The 27,958-nt window shown below is 40.5% G+C and overlaps 1 protein-coding gene and 2 long non-coding RNA genes across 5 annotated transcripts; 1 reads left to right on the top strand and 2 right to left on the bottom strand.

The window, feature by feature from the left end:
* Positions 1–27,691, bottom strand: LOC148660039 (butyrophilin subfamily 1 member A1-like). Of its 3 annotated transcripts, XM_088637602.1 has the most exons (12): positions 27,545–27,691; positions 23,909–23,991; positions 22,075–22,413; positions 20,532–20,816; positions 19,737–19,856; positions 19,159–19,185; positions 19,028–19,063; positions 18,068–18,094; positions 17,127–17,153; positions 15,987–16,013; positions 15,554–15,607; positions 13,757–15,400 (listed from the first exon to the last, which is right to left on the bottom strand). In XM_088637602.1, exons 2-12 carry the CDS (start codon positions 23,982–23,984, stop codon positions 14,454–14,456), a joined length of 1,965 nt encoding a protein of 654 aa, XP_088493728.1. In that variant the 5' UTR covers positions 23,985–23,991; positions 27,545–27,691; the 3' UTR covers positions 13,757–14,453. The 3 variants fall into 3 exon arrangements, with proteins under 3 accessions (XP_088493727.1, XP_088493728.1, XP_088493726.1); XM_088637601.1 differs by lacking the exons at positions 13,757–15,400; positions 15,554–15,607 and adding an exon at positions 1–1,801 and having other exon boundaries at positions 27,545–27,690; XM_088637600.1 differs by having other exon boundaries at positions 13,757–15,607.
* On the bottom strand, positions 6,354–10,199 carry LOC148660040 (uncharacterized). The gene is made up of 3 exons (XR_015939768.1): positions 10,032–10,199; positions 7,469–7,545; positions 6,354–6,498 (listed from the first exon to the last, which is right to left on the bottom strand). It is a non-coding gene; the product is annotated as an uncharacterized LOC148660040 (long non-coding RNA).
* LOC148660041 (uncharacterized) lies at positions 9,001–13,426 on the top strand. The gene is made up of 2 exons (XR_015939770.1): positions 9,001–9,277; positions 12,279–13,426. It is a non-coding gene; the product is annotated as an uncharacterized LOC148660041 (long non-coding RNA).
* Positions 27,692–27,958: the final 267 nt, after the last annotated feature.

A 27,958-nucleotide genomic window follows, 5' to 3' on the forward strand; every position in this document is an offset into this window, starting at 1 on the left:
TATGTCTATATCACTTTATTTATAAAACATTCATCACTCTATAACAGCTTCTTCTGATTCAGGGTCGCGGGGTAACCAGAGCCCATCAGGGCAAGAAATGGGAGCAAAGCATGGAATTCCAGTATATGCAATAGCAAATCTGGCCAATTTCCTCTCAGCCATTTTGATAACTAAAATGTCTTTGTGAGGCACCATTGTCCATTCAGAATAAAACCATCACACAATACTGAAAAAGAAAACTCACAAACCACAAGCCATCACAGTTTTGACAGGACAGAAGCTGGCCAAGCTTTAAATCAGTTTACTTTCCAAACATCCTTCATGAGCATTAATGTTATTTCCAAGAACATACACTGTTCTTTACAGTTGTCTAGTATTAGTGAAACTGTGTGGAGTTTGTCAGATATGCAGTGATCCAGTCAAGAAGGAAACTGATCTATCTGAGATAAACCTGCACTGAGAGTGTTTGTCTCCTCCTTGTGTGGGAGCTCAGAGGAGTCTGGGATATGCTGGTTCAAATATCATCTCTGACTGCACTCAGTGTGCTAATTTATGAGTTATGAAAATAAGCTCATACAGTATGCTTCATTTTAATTTTGAAATATGTTAGTTTATACTTAAAAAAAGTTAGAGAAACAAAATGGGTTTATGAGCACAGTCCCTATAAAACCTTGAATAACCTCCGCATAACACATCAATCACTTTGATTTTTTTGGAAACAGAGAAAAGTTTCCTCCTTTTGATTTCTCCTTTCCAGTAGGTGTTGTACCCGACTCTCCTGTTTCACCTCCTGCAGGTCCTCCAGGCTCCCTCTTCTCCAGCAGGGCTGTCTCTTCACAAGCAGAGTCTCTGCTCTTCTGCTCTGTGTCCGTCTCCTCCGCTGTGCCTGTTCCTCCTGGTCCAGCTGGGCTTGAGGCTTCAGGATTGTCCTCCAGTGCTGGAGGTGCAGCTGTTTCCTCAGACTGACACTCATTCTTGTAACTGAAGGTCGGGTTTTTATAGTCTGCAGTCTGGACTGGGGTGTCAGGAGGAGCCTCACTGCTCTTCCCTTCTTTCTCTTTCTTCTTGTCTTTCTCCTGATGTGTCTGACGTGCGTCTGTTTCTGCTGCTTCAGGACTCTTCTTGTACAGGGCCTCTGTTTGAGCTTTAATCTGAGCCCATGGCTGGTCAGAAGCTGCCTCTCTGTCTACAGGAGAGATGGTGAGGGGTTTTCTGCACTGTTTTTCAGTGCCAAAGAAAGGATGGAGCCCCTCAGTGAAGGAGACAGAGAAAGTGCAGATGTGAACTCTGGCTTCCACATTGTAAAAGGAGACCTGCCCCCCCCCATAATCCAAATACACCCCCAGTTTCCTGGGCTTCAGGCTCAGGGGGAGGAGAGTGATGGGGTTTGTAGCAGCAAAAAACTTTTCATCACTCAGTCTCAAAGCCCAGAATCCTCTTTCACTGTGAATGATTACTTTCCCACTCCTCTTAGCGGATTCTTTGGCGACTCCTACACTCCAGTGAGTCTTCTCCCCCACCTCCACCTCCCAGTAGTGTCTCCCTGAGGTGAAGACATTCCTACCCAGGACACAGAGACCTTGCTCAAATCTCCTTGTACTTTCTGAGACAGCCTGCTTCTCTCCCAGTGTCACAGTCTTTCCACCTTCAGACACAGAGACAGCCTGCTTCTCTCCCAGTGTCACAGTCTTTCCACCTTCAGACACAGAGACAGCCTGCTTCTCTCCCAGTGTCACAGTCTTTCCATCTTCAGACACACTGAGGGTGGCCTGTGCTGTTTCAGGATCCAGAGTCACGTCCACTACAGAGAAGAAGAATAAGCTGAATAAATTCTGCGAGTAAAATACACTTTGTGTTATAGTGCATTACATGGCTGTAGAGGGGTGGAGGTTTTGGGACTGTAGGTGTGGGGTTGAACCACCAGAGGGCGGCATTGCTACAGTCCCAGGGATACATTCTCCACATTCTCACCAGGAACTGACAGCAGCTGTGGAAACCAGCTCTCTATAAAAGTGCCCACTAGGATCCACAGTTTGTCTAACCTGAGCCTCACTGTCAGTTTGGAAGATCTCAGGATGAGATCCAATGGGGGGGGCATTTGTATAAAATGGTTATGATTGAATGGAAGGTTAGGACTTTTCTTACTTAGTAGCAGCCTCAGTTGTTTCTGTGTTGAGTCACTGATAAGGAAGAAGACAGATAACGAGAGAGACTGGCTAAATGGAATCGACTGGGTGAGGAGCTTCCACTGCTACAGTATTGTGATGTAGAGTCACACGTGCAGATGGAAGGTCGACTACTAGGGGTTGTAACACTGGGGTGGTTCCCTGGACCAATTAATTTCCCTTCCTAAGCTACTGTCAAAGTGGGATCTGTTACAATGGTTTAGATTAATGTACAAGGTGATTAAATGAGCAGTGCAGTGTATTGAGTTTGGATGAGACAGCAGTGTACCTACTAGCGGTGCATTTTCATAGACCTTGGTTTAAAATGTTTCAGTCCTGAATGATTTAATTTCAGTTAAATAGCAGCAATCTCTGATACCCTATAACCAATCAATAATCATAACTTTTAAAGAATGTATTTACTACTTGTTTTACAATTAACTGCATTATGAGTAAGCTATAATGCACAACCCAACAAATAATTGAGCAAGACAAAAAACAAGGTGAATATAAAAAGAAAACGGTACCTTTAGATTCACAAATCCTGTTCCAAACTAGAGACAAAAAAAATGTTTATTCATAAAACACTCTCAATTTGATGCCATATTGAATAATATGTATCAAGACTTGGCAAGATTTTGTGAGCATATCAGATAAATTCAATGTCGGTGAAAGTATAAAGATGAAACTAGAGTATTTCTAATGCACTAATTAGATAGTTCAGTCATTCCTATAGTAGAAATTGGCTGGTTTCTGAAGCTCAATTTATAATGAAAGATTAGTACAGTACAGATATAAGTTATTCTAACAATATTTGTTCACCTAATCAATGCATACTGTTGTTTATGATGTGTCAATCTTAACTTGTCAGGTTGTTACAGATGTTTGATCTCTTGCAGTACAGAGCAGGTGCAGCAGGTACTCCACATGGCTCAGTATCAGGATTAAAACTATAGCTGCAGCATCACAGGTGCTCTGATCTCATAGTGGAAAGCATTACCAAAGGGAAAGCTGTCTGACACCAATTACATTCATCACAATACAGCCCTATACGTACGTATTGGGTATTTTTCATTTAAAACAGCTGTGAAATTGTATTATTTTGACCTGTTAGGTAAATCTCAAAACAAAATCAAAACTAAGTGACAATGGCACAGTATCACATTTCATATTGAAGTCAGAATGTGAAGTACTATCAACTTAAAAATTAAATACAGAGTTTTATATTGAAAACATAAATATATTTCTTTGACTTTGACACACCCATAAAGACCAAACAAAAACAAACATGTTAGAAATAGTTACCTGAGTTTGGGATTTGTCTTACAGCATCTGTGAAGGAAAGAAACAAGAAGCCTGTATAAATTAATCTCAAAACATGCAATTCTGTTTAGACTTCCAAGTACCAGAACATGAGCACAAGCACATCCCATTAAACTGCAGAGTTTCCTCTGGGGGTAAAGTGTGAGCTACCTGCTTTACTGCAGAACAGGAAGTGTGTTTGTAGTCAAAAGCAAGGACCCAGCTCTGGAAAGCAGGGGCTTCTGGGTAGGAAGTACAGATGGGTTTGAATTAATCACTGAGAATGATGGGATTTCTGGGGTTGGAGGGACTGATGAGATCAGAGACTGGGCATACTGTCCCTTCAACTCTTTATCTCTCTGATTTTCTTGGACAAATAGAGTTGGGATCCTCTGGGAAGGGCTTTTGTCATCATTTCTCTTTGCAGGAACAATGTTCTGTAAACCCGACTCTTCCTCAGGGCTAGATATGACATTTATATCAACACAACAATTGAAAACAAACTGTGAGCCACCTTCATCTACAGCACAGCTTTATGGAATATCCCTCACCCTTACAGGAGGTCTGGATGTCAGGTGGAAACAATAAACAATTAAAAAAGGAGTTGTTCCTGAATATTACATACATACCTAACAGATCTGTCTGATTCCCATGAACTGCAAATAAGAAAAAATATTTCCATGTTTTCATTATTATTTATGGCTTTTGCATAAATATGATAACATCCCCAAAGCCCAGTTCATATTATACAGTATAGTGTGTACATTACAATAGTATAGTTGTTTTGCAATTGTTATTAATGCTAATAACATTCATAAACAATACCACATAATAGAGGTATTTGTTTATTGTATTTCAAGTAATATTTACATGGTAAACTATTTTACCACTAACTCATTAAGATTAATATAATCTAAACTATAATTTTTTTCAGCTTAATTTAGAAGTTAGAACACTTCTAAATTAGAAGATAATAATTCGAATTAGTTAGAATAATAATTAAGATGTAGTGTAACTAGGATAAGTTATTTATTTGCAAATGGTTGAGTATATATATTTAAACATTATATATCTGCATTTACGTTCCTGAAATGCATGTTCACCAACAGTTCATTACAGGAAGACATTCAAGTAGGTGGCTGCATCAGCATGCGCAGAAAGCAAAGGCACAAGAAAACGTTTATTCCCTGCTGAAAAGAGAAGAGAAGAAAGGCTGTGGAGCCTTCTTCAGTGGGCTCAACATTGTGTTTCTTCTGTTCTCTTTTCAGCACGGAATAAAACCCTTACTTGTTCCATTACAGGAAGACTTCCAGACACTGGAAGAGACAGGAGAGGGAACAGCACTGTGTGTCCACACCTGGACAGCAAAAAGACTGTGAGGGGGCCCCCCTGCCACAGAGGTCACTCTACAGCTGTGACCCCCAGGCATGCTCATTCTGCAATACAAAATGTGATCAATAATACAATTTACCTTTTTGGAGGCTGTGCAATTCTTTTTCCACACGGTCTATAATATTAAGCAAAAATCAAACAATAAGACCGTATTGGTTTTATGTGGCATAGTTTAAAAATTGATCTTTTTCATAAAATGTTATCTAAAATCAGAACAGATGTTAAAACGTTTTGCATTACAGCAGTATCAAACGACAGTGAGTGAGACAATTTATACAGTGTGCCTCAGAATACATTTTAACCATGTTTATATCTAGTTTAGCAAAGTTTATATAACAAGTGTAGCAGGACAATGTAGAATATATTTACAGTACGTAGCCCATTAAGCGCAGGGTCATGGGAGGAGCTGGAGCCTATCCCAGCAAGCAACGGGCGCAAGGCATGCACAGACACAGACACAGACACAGACACTAATCTTAACTTTCTTAATTTTCTTAGTTATTTTCCAGATTTCTATTTAACAAAAGGCTTTTACCATTCCCACAGTCAAGAGGTCAAAGTCGTTAGTCATTAGTGTGTTTATTCCCATTTGATGGCACTGCATAGAGAAAGCAAACTTTTGAAACTCACCATATTCCTTAAGTTTCCTCTGGGCATCTGAAACAGAGAAAATCTGTTGTGACAAAACTTGAAGCTGTTTCATGAAAATCCTTGAAAAACAGTGGGAACAAACCCTTGACTGAGTGAATCTGCTGTGTTTGCTCCTGCAGGTCGACCTACAACGTACTCTAACTCCAGTCTAGAAGAGTGACCTCAGTCTCCTGGTGTTACAGGGCCTGGCAGTACACCAGTACACTGCGTCTGATGATACAGTACCTTGATTCTTTTTTTGAGCATAAAGCAAAGCAGCCCAGAAGCAGAATAGAGCCAGTACTGCAGGAATCACGATAACAGAGATGTACAGTCTCACAGGATGGCTGCATTCAAACACACGCTCTGCAAAACAGGGGATATAGAGAGTTTTTCTTACAGTTACAGGCTTAGAACTTTGTTTTTGTTCATCAGAATACCATGCATTGAACCAGCAAGCTGAAGTCATATTTGGGATGACTGTGTTCTGTCCTGTGAACAAGGTTCCAAAGAGAGGAGGTCGGTACTGACACGGTGCCTGTCTGCATTACCTTCCCTGTTTCACAGAACACATAGTGTTCAGAAAGGCTTTTACTTAATTAGTGTTTGTCTGCGTTGTCTAACCTCTGCTGCACTTCCATAAATGCGCTATATACTGTATATATTTTTATTATTATTATGCTCTTCAGGAAAAAAGAAGAATCCAAGGTCTAAACTCACCTCTGACCAGCAGGTTCAGTGATCGCTCATCAAAATACTGCCCAGGGCTGACGTGACACGTGTAGATTCCTTCATCTGAAGCTGTAATGTCTTTCAGCAACAGGGAAACGTTGCCTTTCTCCAGATCCGGATGGACCAGGCTGGTAGAGAACGTCTGTGAAGCTGCCCTTGAACCATCTCACCTCCATGCCTGCAGCACTGGTCTCAGGTTCGAGGTGACAGGGGAGGACAATGCTGCTGCCCTTAATGGCAAGCATGGAGGATGATGGGGCCACGACCTTAACCTGCCCTGCAGAGGAAAAGAGCAGGAAGGTGTGTTCATGTTGTACATGTAGTAGTCATGTACTGTGGTGTGACTGAATGAGCTGCTGCCCTCAGTCACCTGACCAGCTCCAGGAAGACAATCGGTCAGGTGATTGAAAGCAGGAAGCAGAGGTTTTTGGGAAGATACGTTAGTGGGCCAGTTTTGTTTGAGGCCAGTAAGCAGTTTAATGTAACTGCTCAGCCATGTTAGTTAGGGACTTCAAGAAGTTCAGGTAGGAGTTCAGAAAAGAACTTAGGATTTTGGTTTGGTTGTTGTGGGTTTAGATTTTCCCCTCACTGTAAATAAAATCACACTATTTTTTTCACTTCCGCTATCACTTAACTGCTAAAAATAGTGTACTGTTTCCCAGACCACAACCTACGTCCACATCCTCCACCAAAACTGATGGGCATACCTCTATGGCTTCACAGTGGACATTGACTTTTTGATTAACACCCATTGTGCATGTGTGTACTTCTGCATTGAGTAGCTATGCAAATGTGTATTAGTGCATACTGTATGCAAATCTGCTCATGTTTGTGAAGTACTTGTGACCTGTGGTTTTGACTGGTGTCATATTCAGGATGTATCACAGTTTGGACCATGTACTTCTGGAATAGGCTACAGATTGCATCAAATCCCATCAGAACTATCCACTGTCAGACAGTCAGTCAGATGGACTAGAGTGCTTGGTTTAGGTTACAAGGCATACTAATTACTTAGAATTCCATGTTATTAAATACTTCTGATAATCTTTATGGGCCATGACCAAGCAGTAGCAAACAGCTGTATCTGATTGTTACAGTAAATTAAAAACCCCATCACCCTATATCTCTCATTTCTTTTCTTACATGTGTTTTCTTCACTGTCTCCTTCTGATGTTGCCTTAACTCTGTATTTGTAACTCATCCTGGGTTCAAGTGAACTCAGTGGCACAGAGCTGTCCCACACTTACCTGTCTCAAGTGCTTGTGAGAGGGAAAGCAGAAAAAGCAGTTCAGCACAAAACCAGAGGAAGTTCCCCATCTTGCACCTGACAAAGAAGATACAGTTGTTCTCTTTATCTTTGACTCCAATAGCTGGACAAACTACTGCTGTTCTCAGTCTGTCACAGAATAAAATAGACTCAGTAGCGTATTCTTTATCTGAAGAGACAAGGCCAAGATTTCACAAATTTCACACTTTCAAATACTTAAAAAAAATATTAAACTTTGACACAGTGAATAGCAGGCTCTTGTGACCTGAGCTCTTGTGCCCTGGGTTTTACTCTGGGCTAGGCATTCTCTCCCTGTGGTAGCCTGTAGTTTAAACTCTGTGTTTTCAAATAACCCCAGAAATATGTTAATGTGAGTACAGTTTAATAAATGCTATTGACTTGGCCTTCAATATTATATGTATTATATAAAAATACACATTAGAAAAAAACAGTTAATAGGAATACTATTGTATACTAATGAAATAAATCAAATGATGACAGAAACATTATTTAAACAATTGTCATATGAAGTAATATCAAAACAAATATAAAGCTGAAATAAGGCAAAATGTGTACAGTATTTTTAATTATTATTATTAGTATTATTATACAATGATAATGTGTCTCAAAATAAAAACATTTGATTATAATTGTTTTTTTCCACATACAGATATATATTATAATAGAGCATCTGAAACGTTTTCAATTTCATGTTAAACAAAAAGCAAAAATAGCAAATTATGAATAAAAAAGGAAAATGCTCTAAATAGTATTAAAATCAAACAAATACTGTACTTCACGTAAGAAGGGAAATTAAGTCATACCAGACGCAGGTACATTTCTTTTGAGAGGCTACTCCTTATTCCTGGAATTGTGCTCCGAGACAAAACTATTAATATTTCAATGAAGTACCTCTGTACCCATCGAGAAAAAGTGAAGTTTTTGTGCAGTGTTTTTTAGTACTGCGGCAAAGCTCTCGGAACTCTAATAGAGAATACCGCAAATGAATGACAAGGGGAGAGTAATTTGAGAGGGTCTTCTGTTTTATTCTGGAAGTGTGCCCCAGGACAAAACTATTATTCGACAAAATACACCTTTATCTATCATGAAAAAGTGAAATTACAGTATTTTACGAAAGTGGTTTTAAGTACTGGGCAAAGCCTTGGGAACTTTAAAAGTCTATACTCAACAAGGTTTTCATTACTTTTCCTTAGACCTGTTATTTTTTCACAATACGCGAATTTGGCTTTACGCACCTCCCTTACCCCCGCGTAAATTGTGAGTCGACTGTACTCAGCTCATACTGTACATATTCATCGGGTTCTGACATCTGAAATGTTTACAGATCTTAAACGTCTTGAAACCGTCTTTTAACTTGCGCGCCTCATTACCAACTTAAGATATCAACCTTTTTTATGAGCAAACGAAGCCGAATTAATCGAATTAAAAGTTCAGCTAAGGCTTTAATTAAGCAAATGATTAAGCTGGAACAGGAGGCAGCAGGTGTGGGGATCTGTATGAAGTTTACTGGATATTTTCGGTTTGGGGTCGAAGGTGGCAGAGGGGTTGAAAACTGGAGCGGTCCTCCATGGAGCGACATTATTCATGACATAACTTCTGAAGACCGAAAGCGAAAAAAAAAACAGATATAACTCGTGACTTGTTTTTACAAACAGCGTCACATTTTAAATAAGTGTACCGAAGCCTGGCTTTTTACTTTGGTTTACCATCGGATTCTAAAACATCCATAAAGATGTGAGAAATCGCTGAATATCAGACGCGTCTCACGGCTTATATTTTTTTTTTTAACTCGACAATAGTGCGCGCTCGGGGCTGAGAGGTGTTGACTGAGAGACCTCAGGGAATTACAGAGCTTCGTAAAACCCGTTTTACTTACAAATCACCGTCCTATAAGATACATCTTGTCATGTTAAAATTAGTATTTTAATAGAGTGTAGTTAAGCAAACTGATATGGGTGTGAATGTCTGATTGGGATTGTGGACACAGATCCCGCACACTGCACAGTAGTACAAACGTGTACAAATATAAGTCACTCAGGATAAAAGTATTAGCCAATTTGAATTAGTATTTTGATTAAAAATAACAATAAGCGGAAGGAAACGGATCGGATATATCACAATTAGTTCTTGGGTATAGCAATAACCACCAGACAGACCGTTTGCACTCATTCTCTCATTCTCTAACAGAATGTCTTGGCAAGTCACAGAACTACTTATCAATCGTGAAATATGTTCGATACTTTCCGAAATATCAGCTAAATTTGTGATGCATTGATAGTCCAGGTAACGAAGAAGTCCGCAGTTTTTTTTTTCTCCAAAGGACTGACTTTGATCATAAAGGTGTCCTGGCAGATTGGTGCTACAGTACGCCGGCACCGTGTGTATCCAGAGCCACCCACCAGCTACCTTGCAAAATCTACTGTACCTTTTCAATACCAAGAATGCCAAGAGACAACAAAAGATGCAGGATAAAAGACGGAAAGACACGAAAATAACTGTTTTATAGGAAACAAATCTCTTACGTCCTTGAAGGCTTCGTCTTTGTGTAAAATGGAGTCGCCTAAATACACTTTCACTTTCCATTTTCATTGGAAAAAATTGTTTTTCCAGGGAGTAAAAAAAACGCGCTATGGTATCTCAGAATTGCGACTTTATATCTCAGATTTGCGACTTTATATCTCAGATTTGCGACTTAGTATCTCAGAATTGCGACTTAGTAACTCACATTTGCGACTTGATATCTCACATTTGCGACTTCGAAATAGCCCACATTTCATTGTCTATCCTTTTGTTATTGCAACGGATTCGGGTTCTAGGGCTTGTGCTCTCACTGCTTTGGCTCGAACCCGGGTCTTGCCAGCTGAGCTAAAGAAAACTTTCTTTAGCCTCGGCGGTCAGCAAACCTGTTATGCGCAGGGGAGGGTGGTGCCGTCACCACACTGCAACCAGATCGTACAACCTGTATATCGGCCGTTCCGTTACACTATATTCATAAATAGTACAGGATCATAGGATCTATAGGCCTGAAGACTTGTCTTGTACAGTGCCCTGATAAAACTCAAATTAATTACACTAATTTGTATAGAATCCCATTTCCGCCAGTGAGGCCTCCATAGTACCCGGATGGAATAGTGCACGGTGGGCTTTTAAAAAAAGTTTTTATTTAAACACCAGAAATACAAAAACGGAGACAGAATATGAAATACTCTGTGTATTTGTACTTGTAGAGAGAAAAAGAGCAGAATATTCAATTTGATTCAATTTATTTTTATATGGCACCTTTCACAACAAGGTTCCCCCAAGGCACTTAACAATGCAATACAGGACAGAAAAGACCAGAAGACAATGGAGGAGAGGAACCAAAAACTCCTGAGTAAGGAGAAAAAATAAACCTCCAGGGGTCCAAGGTTACCTGTCTGCCCAGCCCCTCTGGACATGCTATCATTATACAATTAAGAAAAGGTATAAATCCATCAATGATGTCTTCTGTGTACAGTATGAACATGAACAGCAGCCTAAACATCTACAGCTTGCCAAAGGTGCTGTGCTGTCTGCCATGTTGTATCATGAAAGGAACTGTTCCACACCACTTTTCATTTGAGGTCTTTTATCTTAAATACACTGATAATGTGCACTCAGGTTTTTTTTAGGTAGTGCTTTAAGGAATCTTTTTAATTTGGATCCGAAGTTTCACTTTGCACATTTCTTAAAAATTAATTAAATCCCTTCATAGTGTCTGATCTGATAGGCAAAGAAGTTAATCCACTGCCTCCTGTCTAGGTATGACAGTGCTGTTATTCAAATGCAGCATTTTGATGAACAATCAGAGATCCTATTGAACTAGATGGATATTAATTTACCTGTATAAAGTTAATTTAATCCCCAAACTACTTAAAATGAATTTATGAAATAAAATAAAGGAGAGGCATCTACAGTATGCATTCGCATAAGCAGTTAAAGTTAAGTCCTGTATATCATTTGAGACCTGATATCCTTTGAATGAGATACATTAAAATACAGTATTTTCCAATTCATCAGTGTGTACAATACATACATATTGCTAAAAATTATTTTAGTTTACAACACAATTTCTCTTCTCGGAATGTTCCCAACTGCTTTACAGAAATCCCCAATAAAATATTTAATTAAAAAGTCTAAAGAAAAGAATTTCACAAGTTTTGGCAAAGTGAAAAGTCTGTTCATTGTATTAACACTGCCTTAACTCTTTCAAATATTTCAGTGAGACATACCATGGCAGGTATTTTTGTTATAATCAGTTTTAGTTATTATGTAGATTGAAGTAAATACTGTATTTTCAGAAATGTTATGCATTGATTCTGAAATTCACACTGAATAAGCACATAAGTATTGTATTGTGGAAGACTGGAAATTTTTGTTTCTTTTATGTGGTCCAGAAATGGAGACTGGGAAAGTCTCTTGCACTTTGTGCTACATTCTCTAAACCCCTACCTGACTGTGTCAGGAGATGGCAGATCAGTGAGGAAGACAGAGTTAGGATTGGGATTTTATTTCACTTACTAAAAGCCTTTCACTTTGTACAACATTTTGTGCTTGTTTCTCTTCTTGTGTCTCCAATGACAGTGATGCTAGATAAAAACACCGTGAACCCCTATCTGAGCGCATCAGACGATTGTAGATCAGTGAGGTGACTGAGATTAGGAGTTAGGGTTTAATTTACCTTAACTGGTTGAGGAGGTGTTTGCACTAACATTGTCTCCTTGTTTCTCTCCTCCTGCCCCCTTTGACAGTGACCCTGGATCAGGACACAATGAACCCCTACCTGAGGGTGTCCGAAGATGGCAGATCAGTGAGGTGGACAGAGCAGCGCCAGAATCTCACTGACACCCCAGAGCAGTTTGATAAAGAGCCCTATATCCTGGGCTAGAAGCCAGAGGGGACTGTGTCGGGGTACTACTGGGAGGAGGATGTTAAGTGTCACGGGTGTCGGAGAGGACGAACTGTGGAGAGGCAGGAGAGCAAAAGACCCTATGCGTAGCGGTGAGAGGGGGGTTAGCCCGGGCTCAGCTGTTCAGGAAATGCCGTATAGAAACCTATGCCCTCATGGGGCGACCTGGTGCTAGGCGGGTTTCAGGACATCCGAACATCAATGCTGAGCGAAGGCAGACTGAAAGACCCGGAAATATATAGTCCCAGAGAGAGAGCCCTTAGTCTTTGGGCTGGATCAGCGCTAGAAACTCGAAATGACCCTGGGACTGCGGTGAAGGTGATGAGCATTACCAGGAGATTAGGGGTCCATGTGGACTACAGAGAGATGACTCTCCTTCTACAATGCTGTAGATCACTCCAACATTTACACTTTCAAAGAGAAAATCAACAAGACAGTCAATTCTTCTCCACTGGAAATAAAGACCTGGACCCTCTAATCATATCAGCACCTGGGCTGTCTGACTAGAATTACAGCAATGAAAGGAAAATTAGTACATTTGTCAATTCATGTATTCAGAACTGCATTCCATAACCTTTTTCTCACTGATAAACAACTGAAATCAAATCTAAAATTTCACTGGCCTTACTGTGCACTTACTCAAACAAGTGATAGCAGTGATAATCTTGAATATATTTTAATTCAACCCTATATTCCCTTTACACTTGATCTTGAAACTAATCTCTTTTTAAAACTCTACAGTGGCCTATCTCTAACACTAATTCAGTATTTATGAAGACAAAGTATATGTTATATTTAATATAATTAAATATACTTAAATGTGATTATGCAACAATGACAGATCTTTTGAACATTTTGACAGAAATCTTTAATTGTAATGGTAAAAATGAAATTCCTTACCAATGTTTGTACAGTATTTCATTGTGATTCTTGGGGCTAGACACTGCATGTTGTCAGTTGAGGTTGACAATATAAAAACAATGATAAACTTTCCTGTAGCTCGCAAAGCTTATTAATGCTCCCCATTAGGGTATAAATGAACATTATTAAAGAGCAGTTCTAGGAAGTGAAAATGCAGGCTATGAAACACATCTGAATTAAACTGGTTTAAATAGATCTAGTTGTATGTGTGTTATAAAATAATATTACCAATGACTGATTCGGGAAGGTTCTGTTGATAGCAGTCAGGGACGTGTCCATAAATTCAAACTAGGGAATAAAAACACTCCACCCTCCTCTCCAATGTAGAGTACATGTTAGCAGTACTTACACCTGTCCATTAACTGTAAAGCCTTAACAGATCATACACAGACACTGCAATATGTCTACATTGCTTTATTTATAAAACATCCATCAATCCATCACAGCTTCTTCTGATTCAGGGTCGCGGGGTAGCCTGAGCCCATCAGGGCAAGCAATGGGAGCAAAGCATGGAATTCCAGTACATGCAATAGCAAATCTGGCCAATTTCCTCTCAGCCATTTTGATAACTAAAATGTCTTTGTGAGGCACCATTGTCCATTCAGAATAAAACCATCACACAATACTGAAAAAGAAAACACACAAACCACAAGCCATCACAGTTTTGACAGGACAGAAGCTGGCCGAGCTTTAAATCAGTTTACTTTCCAAACATCCTTCATGAGCATGAATGTTATTTCCAAGAACATACACTGTTCTTTACAGTTGTCTAGTATTATTGAAACTGTGTGGGGTTTCTCAGATATGCAGTGATCCAGTCAAGAAGGAAACTGATCTATCTGAGATAAACCTGCACTGGGAGTGTTTATCTGCTCCTTGTGTGGGAGCTCAGAGGAGTCTGGGATATGCTGGTTCAAATATCATCTCTGACTGCACTCAGTGTGCTAATTTATGAGTTATGAAAATAAGCTCATACAGTATGCTTCATTTTAATTTTGAAATATGTTAGTTTATACTTAAAAAAGTTAGAGAAACAAAATGGGTTTATGAGCACAGTCCCTATAATACCTTGAATAACCTCCGCATAACACATCAATCACTTTGATTTTTTTGGAAACAGAGAAAATATTCCTCCTTTTGATTTGTCCTTTCCAGTTGGTGTTGTACCCGACTCTCCTGTTTCACCTCCTGCAGGTCCTCCAGATCCCCTCTTCTCCAGCAGGGCTGTCTCCTCACAAGCAGAGTCTCCGCTCTTCTGCTCTGTGTCCTTCTCCTCTGCTGTGCCTGTTCCTCCTGGTCCAGCTGGGCTTGAGGCTTCAGGATCGTCCTCCTGTGCTGGAGGTGCAGCTGTTCCCTCAGACTGACGCTCATTCTTGTAACTGAACGTCGGGTTTTTATAGTCTGCAGTCTGGACTGGGGTGTCAGGCGGAGCCTCACTGCTCTTCCCTTCTTTCTCTTTCCTCTTGTCTTTCTCCTGATGTGTCTGACTTGCGTCTGTTTCTGCTGCTTCAGGACTCTTCTTGTACAGGGCCTCTGTTTGAGCTTTAATCTGAGCCCATGGCTGGTCTGAAGCTGCCTCTCTGTCTACAGGAGAGATGGTGAGGGGTTTTCTGGACTGTTTTTCAGTGCCAAAGAAAGGATGGAGCCCCTCAGTGAAGGAGTCAGAGAAAGTGTAGAGGTGAACTCTGGCTTCCACATTGTAAAAGGAGACCTGCCCCCCCTCATAATCCAGATACAGCCCCAGTTTCCTGGGCTTCAGGCTCAGGGGGAGGAGAGTGTCGGGGTTTGTAGCAGCACAAAACTTTTTATCAATCAGTCTCAAAGCCCAGAATCCTCTTTCACTGTGAATGATTACTTTCCCACTCCTCTTAGCAGATCCTTTGGCGACTCCTACACTCCAGTGAGTCTTCTCCCCCACCTCCACCTCCCAGTAGTGTCTCCCTGAGGTGAAGACATTCCTACCCAGGACACAGAGAGCTTGCTCAAATCTCCTTGTACTTTCTGAGACAGCCTGCTTCTCTCCCAGTGTCTCAGTCTTTCCACCTTCAGACACAGAGACAGCCTGCTTCTCTCCCACTGTCACAGTCTTTCCACCTTCAGACACAGAGACAGCCTGCTTCTCTCCCAGTGTCACAGTATTTCCACCTTCAGACACAGAGACAGCCTGCTTCTCTCCCAGTGTCACAGTCTTTCCACCTTTAGACACACTGAGGGTGATCTGTGCTGTTTCAGGATCCAGAGTGACGTCCACTAAAGAGAGAAAAGATGTTCATTGTTAATTGTGTTCTATTTATCACCTCTTTTATCATTTTTGTGATAAATGATTTATTTAATAGAGTATTTAGTACAGTTAAATGTACAGTAGAAGGAAAATATATGTAGTCAATGCTCTTGGATTTTTATTTTCTTGAGGCCCATTTGGGCTAACCATAAGCAGTTATGGTTAATAATCAGGTATTCAGTTATATTAAAAACCATACTAGCTAAGAACTAATGTCATTAAGTTCTTTAACTTACAAATAATTATAATGTTTAACATCAATACATTTATACAATTACAATTCCTCCTTCATTCATGATTGAGCTATAATGTTGAATTAAACAGAAATAATGAAAATGATAATGTTACCTTTAGATTCACAAATCCTGTTCCAAACTAGGAGAAAAAGAAATCAAGATTACTCTTGAAATACTGCGAATCTCCTTGCATCTCAACAATAAGTTTCATTGTTTTGTAAGTAAAACTGAGGAGAATTCAAGTTGGGTGATATTAAATAATTAAAAATGTGTTTGTGACTTCATATGATATAAGGGAGATCAAATCAGTTTCTGTCTTTGCTACTACAACAGGTCCTGTGTGGATCTCTTAATCTGATTCTTCAATTAGGCTAATTTAAAAGAAAGACAAAGTGTAGACTTAATGGTACAATCTAACAGCCTTGTTGTTTAAAATGTATAAGTCTTTGATGGTATTACTGACATTCATAGTTTTGGTAGCGCATCACAGATGCCCTGATGTAACAGGTTAAGCCCACTTTATCAATCTGACTGAACAATATTGACAAAATAACATATTAACATATTATATGTATTTGTCATCTCATATTCCAAAAATGAAAGACATTTTACCTCTGAAGCCTCAAGCTGAAGGCTGAAGCAATAGGAAACTAAAAATTAAATAATACTTACATATTTTGCATAAATCTCATGTATCGTTTACTGTAATATGTTGAATACTATGAGATCATCGCTACTGGGACTCTGGACACGTGCTCCTTTCTCTGTGAACCCCCAGCACCCGATGGCATCGCAATCGCTTACTTTCCTTTTAGCTCTGCTCTCTGAACTGTCAAGGCTGATTTGGGTCTTCACTGGGTTCTTAAGTGGGTAGTACCCCTCCTCACCGGAGTTTCACTGATCAACCCACAATACCTCAGGAGGGCTCAACAGCAGAAGCCAGCACCCTGGACCACCTCCACAGTACGCCACTCAGCACAGCTCTATCTCCCTACAGCCACTGCTCCTTCCTTTTAATCCATGTCTATCTGGATGCCTCCTCTGCTTGCTTACTGCCTTCGGCCACTAGCTTCTTCCTTGCTGCTCCTTCAATACCAAGCAGCCTCAGGCCTCGCCAAAGTGGCTGCCCTGCAAAACCCCCCACAACCAACTTCAACTGGGAGATTCCTTGCTCTCCATTTGTTTTGCTGACACTTGAGGAAGAGGGACTATGGAATTTACTGCAACAACAAAGCAAGACCGAAATGACTACCTGAATTTGGGATTTGTCTCACAGCATCTGTGAAAGAAGGAAAAACAAAGGTTACAGAAAGTAAGCACAAAGTACATTTATTTTGCTTTCAAATAGAGCAATCGAATGTGTCCAGGTACATCCCACCTGCAGGCAGATTTTCCTTTGATCTTAAAGTCCCCTTAATTAATTTAGTATAAGCAGAGGATAATGTAGGGCTGGAGTGACGGCTGAGTCAGACGTGATCGAGATTGAGTACACTATTCTCTGTAAATAAACACATTGGGTCAATGCTTCGCAGTTTTAGTTGCTGATTGGGCTTTGGAATATCAAAGTTTCCTGTGTCTGAGAGCAGCTTTTGCTCCAATAAAGATTCCTTTCACCATATTTATTCAAGCAAGTCTGTGTTTGAATGTGCTCAGGGTCTGTGAGCCACCTAATTACCTCCGGGACCTACAGTACTACAGTGAACTTCCCACTCATTACTCCCTCTTGTCCATCTCCATCACCATTTTGGTCTGCTTGGAATAAGAGGTTCACATGTACAGGAAAGGTGGTAGATATTAGCACTGCTGTTTATCAGAAAAGTACGTTCTTACAAATCTACAAATCTTAAAATCTGAGGGGATGAAGAGACTGATGAGATCAGAGACTGGACTAACATTACTGTTCCTTTGCCTCTTTCTCCTTCTGATTTTCCTTGACAAGCAGGGTTGGGAGCCTCAGTAAAGGGAAACTGTTGTCATTGCTCTTTCTAGGAACAGTGTTCTGTAAACCTGACTCTTCCTCAGGGCCAGATATGACATGTATACTGTATCAAAGCAACAGTTACAAACCAACTGTGATCAACTTTCCTCTACAGCACAGCTTTATCCAATATCCTGCTTCCAAGGATACAGGAGGTCTGGGGAAAATAAGTACTTAGAAGAGTATTTCTGATGCACATTAGATACAGTACATACCTAAGAGATCGGTTTGATTCCCATGAACTGCAAACGAGAAAAATATTTTTTTATTTCTCTTTCCACATCTTCAAGTTTTCAATTTAATACTAAACATCATCATCGTCATCATCATCATCTTTACAAATATAGCAGTTTATTTATTGGATGATGTACTGTATATCATTCGTCATTTATTTGTTAACAGTAGAATTTGTACGTGTTTAATTAATCTGTTCATTTCCCTGGTGATTAAAGTATGGGAATATTTAAGCTCTCTGATCACATTCCACTAATGTGGTCAAACTAACTGTGAGATCAGCCATAGTCTGGTTCACAACTGCCCTCAGACCCATCAGTATTTATCAGCCCTGTTAATCAAAAACTTGACTGTTTCCAGCTTAAGGTCTTCAAGGATCCCAGCTTTTCCCAGTAGATGCTCTGATATTGGCAGCAGGTGTAAATGGTTATTACAGAAATAAATAAATAGAACTTTACCATGCCAAGATAGTACAATAATAATTCCAATTTAACTACTGCATGTTACAGTTACATATTTAAAAGAAAGAGCTGAATATATTAATTTTATAACATTCCTATGTTTCTACATTACATATCTCGATATATTCAAGTTGAAGTTATTTTTCGTAAATTTATTAAGACATTTTATCCTTAAAAGACTACGTTTACATTCTACAAGCCAAAGTTACATACAGTAAGTATATACAGTTTGTGTGTGTGTGTGTTTGTGTGTGTGTGTGGCATGTTGTAAACACGTATGTATAAATCAAAGCTATTTATTTCAAATCAGACAGTTGAAAATGGTAGTGTAAAAGATCAGGTTTTCAACTTTAAAAATTAAAGCTTTTATTTGTATTTCAGGCAATCATTCCACAATATCAGAAGAACATTTTTGTTATATTTACTTGCAAAATTCCAATAAAATCTAAAATTAGGTATAAAATGTATACAATGATTTACCTTTTTGAAGGCTGTGCAATTCCTTTTTGACACGGTCTGTAATATTTCAAAAATACAAATTAAATTTATCATGATGTGCTATGAGTATTGATTTTTTATCACAAGGCTAAAAGAAAAAAAAATGAACTTACCATATTTCTTAAGTTTCTTCTGGGCATCTTAAAAAAATAAAGCATTTATTGTAAGTGACAAATTTTACATTTTTACTGAGAATAAAAGAATATTGGAAGCAATAATAATTCGTGTGATTTTAATACCTCTCTGTATATGATAAACACTTGTATCACTTCGTGAGTAAGGCCTGTGTTGTGTGAATTTATCAGCTGTTTTGCAAGGTCTTGCAACGTGAATTATATTATGATCAACTACAGTGCTGATCATAGTGATCACAGTGATCACAGTGTTGATCAGTGCAGAAATCACAGACTGGTGCAGTCAGATCTCAGTCAAGCAGAGTCCAATCCCAGTCCACATAAGACAACTTCAGTGCCAGGTTTTCAAGTTCAGAATTCTCTTAATTGAACCTTTAATTAAAATGATAACCTAATTAGCGAGACCATTTGAATTGTTTTCTCCATAGAGGCTTTCGAATTAAGCTACATCTGTTCCAGAACTGAATTCATCAAGGGCTTAATTCGCAAAGTACGTAAATTAGTCAAAAACCTGAAATACTCCTCGGTAAAACTTTCAGTTTGAAATATGACAATACCTTGATTCTTTTTATGAGCATAAAGCAAAGCGGCACAGAAGCACAGCAGGGCCAGTACAATAGAAATGATGATAACGGAGAGGTACAGTCTCACTGGATGGGTACTCTTAAAGAACTCGTCTGTAAGAGAAACAATAGAGTAATTTTAGTTTGTGTCAAGCAAAAACTTACTTAGAAAACAATGAGGTTTCAGGAGAAACCTAGGGCAGGCAATACCCTGTTGTTTTAAAACATCTGATTTTCCAAGAGTGGTGTCTTGTGACACCTTGACCATTGGGGTGAATATTAATGGAGGCACCATTAGGGCAGGGGTCTCCAATTCCACTCCTGGAGAGCAGGTGTGTCTACAGGTATCTCTTTAAAGCACCAGTATCTGATGCCGGGAAAACAGGTCCAATTAATCCAATAATGACTCGATTCGGTTTTTACAAGCCCAGCTGACTGAAACCTCCAAAATAAGATACAGTGACCCCCTGCCCAAGGGTATCCTGGGTTGGCAAATGGATGTAAGGAATGCTGGTAATGCTGGGTAGGAAGCATTCACGTCTTCACATCCTTTGTGTACAGGCGAACCTCAGTTCAGATCAGTGACGGCATGAGACGTAAACGTCCTGTCACCTGAACCATCGTTCCCCGAACTTCTCTTCGGGAGAAGAGACACTACAACCTGAATACAAAAATTGGTAGGGAGAGCTAAGACATGCGACCACAACGGGTTTTGGAGGGGGCCAGGCTCAGAGGAAGCCTGATGGGGACATTTGGATTCGGGTTCAGCCTCTGGGGGAAACGACCTACCGTTGACTTTCATCCGCGACTCCAACTGCACCCTCTGCTGCTGCTGGGTCACCACACAGTCCACACCATGGCTGTTGGTCCTCTCTACGTTGAGGTGGCTGGTGACGGAGTAGGGACTGTCCTTGCTGGGCTGACTGACTGGCTCCACCACCGAAGAGAGTTTTCTCCCACCCTTGTCTGTCCAGAACATCTGGGGTTCAGGGTACCAGCCCTCAGAGTGGCAGCTCAGCTTCACAATGTCTTTATCAAATTTGGAGATTACTATCTCCGGGCTGCTGCCTTTGCCTGTGAGTAGAGCAGAGATAAATCAGCTCACTGAACATGTCCTTTGTACATCAGCCTGTGCAGAAATCACTAATCTCACGGGAGGCAATGCTGGCCAGCAGACATAACAATAACAACAACAACAATAACAATAACAACAATAACAATAACAATAACAATAATAATAATAATAATAATAATAATAATAATAATAATAATAATCATATTTTTTTAATTATTATTCCTTACACTTATATAGCACTTTTGTGGACACTCCAATCAAAGCACTTTACAGGTAATGGGGACTCCCTTCCACCACCACCAGTGTGCAGCCCCACCCAGATGGTGCTCCAGTACTCTCACCACACACCAGCTCTCAGTGGGGAGGAGAGCAGAGTGATGGAGCCAGTTCAGAGAGGGGGATTATTAGGAGGCCATGATTGGTAAAGACCAGGGGAAATTTGGCCAGGATGCTGGGCTAACATTCCTACTCTTTCTAAGCATCCTGGGATTTTTAATGACCACAGAGTCAGGACCTGGGTTTTACATCTCTACTGAAGGACAGGGCCATTTTACAGTAAAGTGTCCCCCGCCCACGGGCAGAGCGGTGGCTCTGTGGCTAAGGATCTGTAACTGGAAGGTTGCCGGTTCAAATCCTGTGGCCGGCAGAGGAATCCTACTCTGTTGGGCCCCTGAGCAAGGCCCTTAACCCCAACTGCTTCAGGGGCGCTGTACAATGGCTGACCTTGTGCTCTGACCCCAAGCTTCTCTCCCTGTCTGTGTGTCTGTGTCTCCATGGAGAAAAGCTGGGGTATGCGAAAAGATGAATTCCTAATGCAAGAAATTGTATAGGGCTAATAAAGAAACATTATTATTATTATTATTATCACTATACTGGGGCATTAGGACCCACACAACCCACAGGATGAGCACCCCCTGCTGGCCCCACTAACACTCCTTCCCACAGCAATCTTAGCTTTCCCAAAGGCCTCCCATCCAGGTACTGGCCAGGCTTACACCTGCTGAGCTCTAGTGGGGCTGCCAGCTGTGAGCTATGAGCTGCAGAGTGATATGGCTGCTGGACATTTCACAACCAGAGCATGGCCTTATATCATTATCATTTTGTTCATGCACACAAGTGATAGCATTTGTCTCCTTAGTGAACACATGTTCACTAATGTCTCAGAAAGGAGTACAATCCAGGGAAATTAGAAAGGGGTAGAGAATATCGACCTTCAACACAGCCTCCAGAAGCCGACAAGGCTGCACTTGTACTCACGTGTAACACGTAGCTGCATCTGGGGCTCCTCATACCAGTCCACATTGCTGACATGACACTTGTAGATGCCTTGTTCCGAGATCCTGACGTTCTGGAGCAGCAGGGACACGTTTCCTGTCTCCATCTCCTGTCTGAACAGCCTCACTCTGCCCCTGTAGTCCGACCCCTCTTTCTCCTTCCCCTCCTTGTAGAGGAAGACCAGGTTGTCAAAGTTCTCTTTGAACCACCTCACCTCCATGGCTGCGGCACTCATTTCGGGGGACAGCTGACAGGGGAGGACAACGTCGCTGTCCACACTGGCCACCACAGGCTCTGACGGCACAATGAGCTTAAATTCCTCTGTAAGAAACCAGAACATTGTTAATGAACGAGTGATCTACAGTGGGCAAGTACAGAAATAGGAGTGTGTACATCCACCCATTTTCTAACTGCTTCATCCAGATTAGGGCCACAGTCGAGCTGACACGGCATTCAATGGGCGCAAGGCGGGGTACACCCTGGATGTGATGCCAGTTCATCGCAGGGCAGACACACAGATACAAACACTCACACCGGGGCTAATTTTCCCAGAAGCCAGTTAACCTACCAGAATGTTTTTGGATTGTGGGAGGAAACTGGAGCACCCAGAGGAAACCCACGTGAACATGGGAAGAACTTACAAACTCCACACAGACAGCACCCCAGGAATTGAACCCGGGGCCCCGCTGCAAGGCACTGTGCCACCCACATTTATATAGAGTAGGGGTTTATTAAAATTTAGCAGCAGATTGCTACTGTCAACTTAATTGGTTTATTCAAATTTAGTGGCACATTACTAATGCAATATTTCCAATTCCTAACACAGCATAATGTGGTTTTTAAAAGCTATGTATTGTGGAGCTTTCTGATGTCCATATTTGATACAGCCCTTTGAAAGGATCATACATTTTCCTTTTGAGCACTATTTTTTTTTTGAATAAAAAGTAGATAAATCATTATTTACAAAAGTATAGCAAGCTCCTCATGGAGCAAAATGCCCTGTATGATTTATGGAGTTGTGCACCTGAACTGTCTAGTCTTCTTTCCCGAAACTCATTGGATTTTCTTTAAAGGAAATATGCAGAATTTGACTGTGTTCTGTTTTACAGGAATTCCATTAGACACAATTATTCTAACGATTTAGCGAATAAAAGATTATTATAGAATCAATGGAATAACCTAATGTTTACAGCACTTCAAATTACATAAATTCATAACTGTAACAGGGATTGGACACTCCTGTCTTCAGTGACAGCTCATCTGCAGGTTTTCAATCCAACTCTGAATTTCAAAAGCTTAGATAAATGAATTATTTAAATGAGAAGACTAGTGACAGTAGATGAGATTTTTCAGAAATTATTTCAGAAAAAAAAGAGTGACACACTGAACAAAAAATGACTCAGTCACGTACATTTCAAGTCTGGTGTATCATGGTGTTTACTGGGCTATTTAATCAAAATAGTAGTACTGCCTAAGAAGGTTGGCTTGTTTTTTTTATGCTGATCATTTGCATGTCTGTTATTTCTCTTTCTTGAAACATTTACTTATATACAGTATAAGCAGTTTATATCTTTGTTCTGATTTCGATTAGAACATAATTTGGTGATACTGATTATCTATTTGAGAGATTCTGTTTCATTCGTATTTTTATCTTCACTTGTGCCAATATTTCATTCTAGCCAACATACAGTATGTTGCTGTACATCTGCCTCACCCTTTTCTTACTGCAGATTGTTGTCAAGTACCACAACACAAGGACAACCTGAAACCTTCTATGCAGAATGACTTGATAACTCAATTCCACACCTATACTCACGTTTCGAATCAGCATTTCTGACGAAGGAAGTCAGGAAGAGCAGGAGCACAGCGCAGGCCACGGCGGAGTTTCCCATAACGCACCTGTCCAGGAACACAAAGTCAGGGTGCAGCAGTTTAGCGCGCAACTCCAATTCATTACACTGCACCTTACACCAATCATTTCCCTGAGCCCTTTATCCCACCGATGACACCATATCTGAAAAATATGGCTGGCATCTTGAAAGCCCCAGTTTATGTTCTGAAGAAAACATATTACGGCTGATTTAAACAAAATATTTCAATAGCTAAGGGCAGTAATTAACATTCCACAGGGCAGGACCAGGACTATGTTACCAAAGTTGATAAATTGTCTTCAGTCTCAGGACAATGAGAACCACATACATTTCAACATGCTGATCAATAGGAGGGCCTTGGTGATTATTTTCTTCTTCAGACCATTTATACAAGTACTGTAAGAGTAGCCTTTTTTGTTTTCAGCCCAACTTTCTGTTTCATCTTCACTCTCATTAAAGCAGCATTTGGAACAAGTCCTGCAAACCAGTTGACCCACCATCTTAACTGGACGTTTCTAACATGCCTCCACACCACCTTCAATTCAACAGTACTCTGCAACAGGTGAAGTGTTTCCCTTATGTGTAGCAAGCACACCTTTGCTGCACCCTTGTTTAATCTGCTTCCTCAGGGCTGTCCAAACAGCCCTGAGGAGGTTACTCATTAACGATGCAGACACAGCTGTGAACAGCATTTCCAGAAGCAGGATTTTTGTTTCCGTATCAACCCAGATGATTCAATTCCCGCCCCCCACATGAGATGAACTCTGGCAGAAATGCCTACAGGCTAAGTGCTCGTCACTAACCCCATCTATCTTTGGAAGAGGGCAGAAGAGAGATATGAAGCGGGTACTTCATTGAAGAGACAGGTACAGATGAATTCCACACTGAAAAGGACAAAGAAGAAGCACTACATTCCAGCTTTTGAATGGCTAAAGCCTTTTCAACATGGAATTCACCTTTACTTGAATTTACTTGTTTTACTCAAAACCGCACGGCAGCGCCTATTCTTCTCCACAGGCTAAAGACGTTTGGCATGCCATCACATATCCAGGCCAGCTTCTACAGGTGCACTATTAAGAGCATCCTGACTGGCTGCATCACTGCCTGGTATGGGAACTGCTCCGCACGGGATTGCAAAGTACTGCAGAGGGTGGTGAAGTCAGCGCAGCTTATCACCAGCTGTGAGCTACCTAACATCCAGGGTATCTACTCAGCTAGATGTCTGAAGAAGGCCAGGTCCATTCTCAAGGACCCCAGTCATCCCAGTCACAAACTGTTTTCCCTCCTACCGTCTGGTAAATGGTACCGAAGCATTCGGTCCAAGTCAACAGACTACAGAACAGCTTCTACCTCCAGGCAATAAGACTGCTAAATAGCCAACCTGCAGCTCCTTTAGCAAATCACCTGTAATGGCTACATAGACACACAGTTTTCATTGTATTCAGTGTATTCAGCATAACTGCACTACTTAGACATAATATATTGTTTACACCCTGGACCCATAGCAGCTCTATTTATATTGAGTTTTCTCTGAGTTTATATGATTTAATTTCTATTACATTATTACATTATTATCTATTATGATGTAACCTAACCCCCCCATTATACCAGAGCACAATAAGGCACTGGTTGTATTCAGTATTAAAGCACTGCAAAGGAGCACCTAGGAAAGGCAGCAAGTTAAGTCACCCTGAGTTTGATCTTTAACACTGGGCTTCCCTATCGTGGTGTTGGAAGCCCATTTTCCTGTTGATTATTGCACTTGGTTACTTTACAGAACTTTTAATTAATAATAATCTGATTTAATTAATACTAATATGATTAGTGGAGTTTTAAACAGAAATTCAGGAGGGATGTTAGATCCTAATCTCACACACTTCTGTTCTCCTAATTATGGTCTTGCAACTAGGGCATCTTTTTGTGTGACTCTCTTACAGCCCCCCACCTCTCTACACCCTTGTAGCAGCTCCCTAGCTCATTCCCGGCGAGAGTCACGCTTAATATGCTCTACCTATGAATGACCCGAGTACTGAAATCTAAATTGTTTTTGACTCTTAAACATCTTGAAACTTTTAACTTGCGCGCCTCTTTACCAAACATAAAACATCAACCTCTCCAATAACAAGCGAAGCCACATTTATCAATTAACTTCAACGAATTAAGCAAAATGGTTCCGTTGGAAGTCAGCAGGTGTCTTGATCTGTATGAAGTTTATATTTTCAGTTTTGGGTTGAAGGTGGAAGAGAGGTTGAAAAACTGGTTTTGCTATTCTAGTTGTGGGGCATTCCGCTGGGCCGTCCTGTGTGGTTGTGCACCCGCGACTGTGTTCAGAAAACCGCAGGAAAAAAAAGTCTGCGTTCGCCTTTCTGTCCGTTAGCGATTCTTTCAAAAACAAAAACTTGCGGGAGGAGACGGGATTATTACGTTATATAACCGCTCCCAATACACAAACCCAGGGCTGAAGGAGTACCAAGAAGCTACAGTAAATGTTCGTAATAGATAATTGCAAAGCGTTTCTTCCAGAGACAGTAATAGTAATGTTTAAAATCCACCGCGACCACTGTGGTCATATGGGAGTGTTTTTTTTCCTCCCTGAAGCGGTCACGCTGCCAAGAATCCATGACATAACTTTTAGAAGACCGAAAGCGAAAAAAAAAACAGATGTAACTTGTGACTTGTTTTTACAGACAGCGTCACATTTTACATACGTTGGCCGAAGCCTGGCTTTTAGCTTGGGTTTACCACCGGATGCTAAAAAAATACACAAAGATGTAAGAAATCACTGAATATCAGACGCGTCTCACGGTTTCTAAAAATGGGTTTTTAAACTCGACAATAGTGCGCGCTCGGGGCTGAGAGGTGTTGACTGAGAGACCTCAGGGAATTATAGAGCTTCGTAAAACCCGTTTTACTTACAACTCACCGTCCTATAAGATACACCATGTCATGTTAAAATAAGTATTTTAAAATACTTTTTTTTTTTAAAAAAGAAGACTGTGTTAAAGCAAACAGATCTGGGGGTGAAAGTCTGAGTGGGGCGTGGACCCAGCACTGCCCAGCAGTACCAACGTGTACAAATATAATTCGCTTTGGATAAAAGGTATAACACATTTTAATACGTTTTTCGGCTAAAAAATAACACTTAAGCGGGGGGTAACGGATCAAATATGTCACGATTAGTTTGAAGGAGTATAGCAATGACATCATAACCACCAGACCGTTCGTACTCATTCTCAAGCAGAGTGTCTCGGCAAAGCACAGATCTACTTATCAATCGCGAAATAGTTTCGCTTTCTGAAATATCAATCACATTTGTAAATGGATCGTTACTTGACATCGTTAGTCCCCCGTAACGAAGAAGCTTTTTTTCCCCCAAAGACCCGATCTGTCGATAGTAAAGGTTTCCTGGCATATTGGTGTTACAGTACGCCTGCACCCTGCGTATCCGGAGAAACCCTCCTGCCACAGTGCAAACCCTCCCTGTTCAAGAAGAGGAATGCCAACCAGGAGACAACGGTCGACGCTGGATATGAGACGGAAAGACAAGAAAATAACTGTTTTATAGAAAACAAATCTCTTACGTCCTTGAAGGCTTCGTCTTTGTGTAAAATGGAGACGCCTAAATACACTTTCACTTTCGTATCTTAATTCCTGCCAGGCATGGGTCGGGGATTTTTTCTTTTTCAGAGCAAACATCGTGTGATTGGTCAGGACAAGAATTCTCCATTTTCATTGGTAAAGAAAGCTGCGCGAATCGTCCCTCTTGCCTTGATTTTATTCCCCCGGCGAAATAAACTGTACTGTGGGTGGTTTACTGAGAATAATCCCTAATCAACTCTGAACTGTACCGCAACTAAAACAAATTAGGAAAGATGTAGACATTTCTCAAGTTCAGCTTTCAGCAAAAAAGCTAAACAATTCTATTAATAGTGAAGGGGATCAATTTTACAAACCATTTGGTTGTATGTCTGTTATACTGCATATATAATCGAACG

This window comes from Lepisosteus platostomus, chromosome 6 (assembly GCF_059453375.1).
Source record: "Lepisosteus platostomus isolate fLepPlt1 chromosome 6, fLepPlt1.hap1, whole genome shotgun sequence".
Lineage (NCBI taxonomy): Eukaryota > Metazoa > Chordata > Actinopteri > Semionotiformes > Lepisosteidae > Lepisosteus > Lepisosteus platostomus.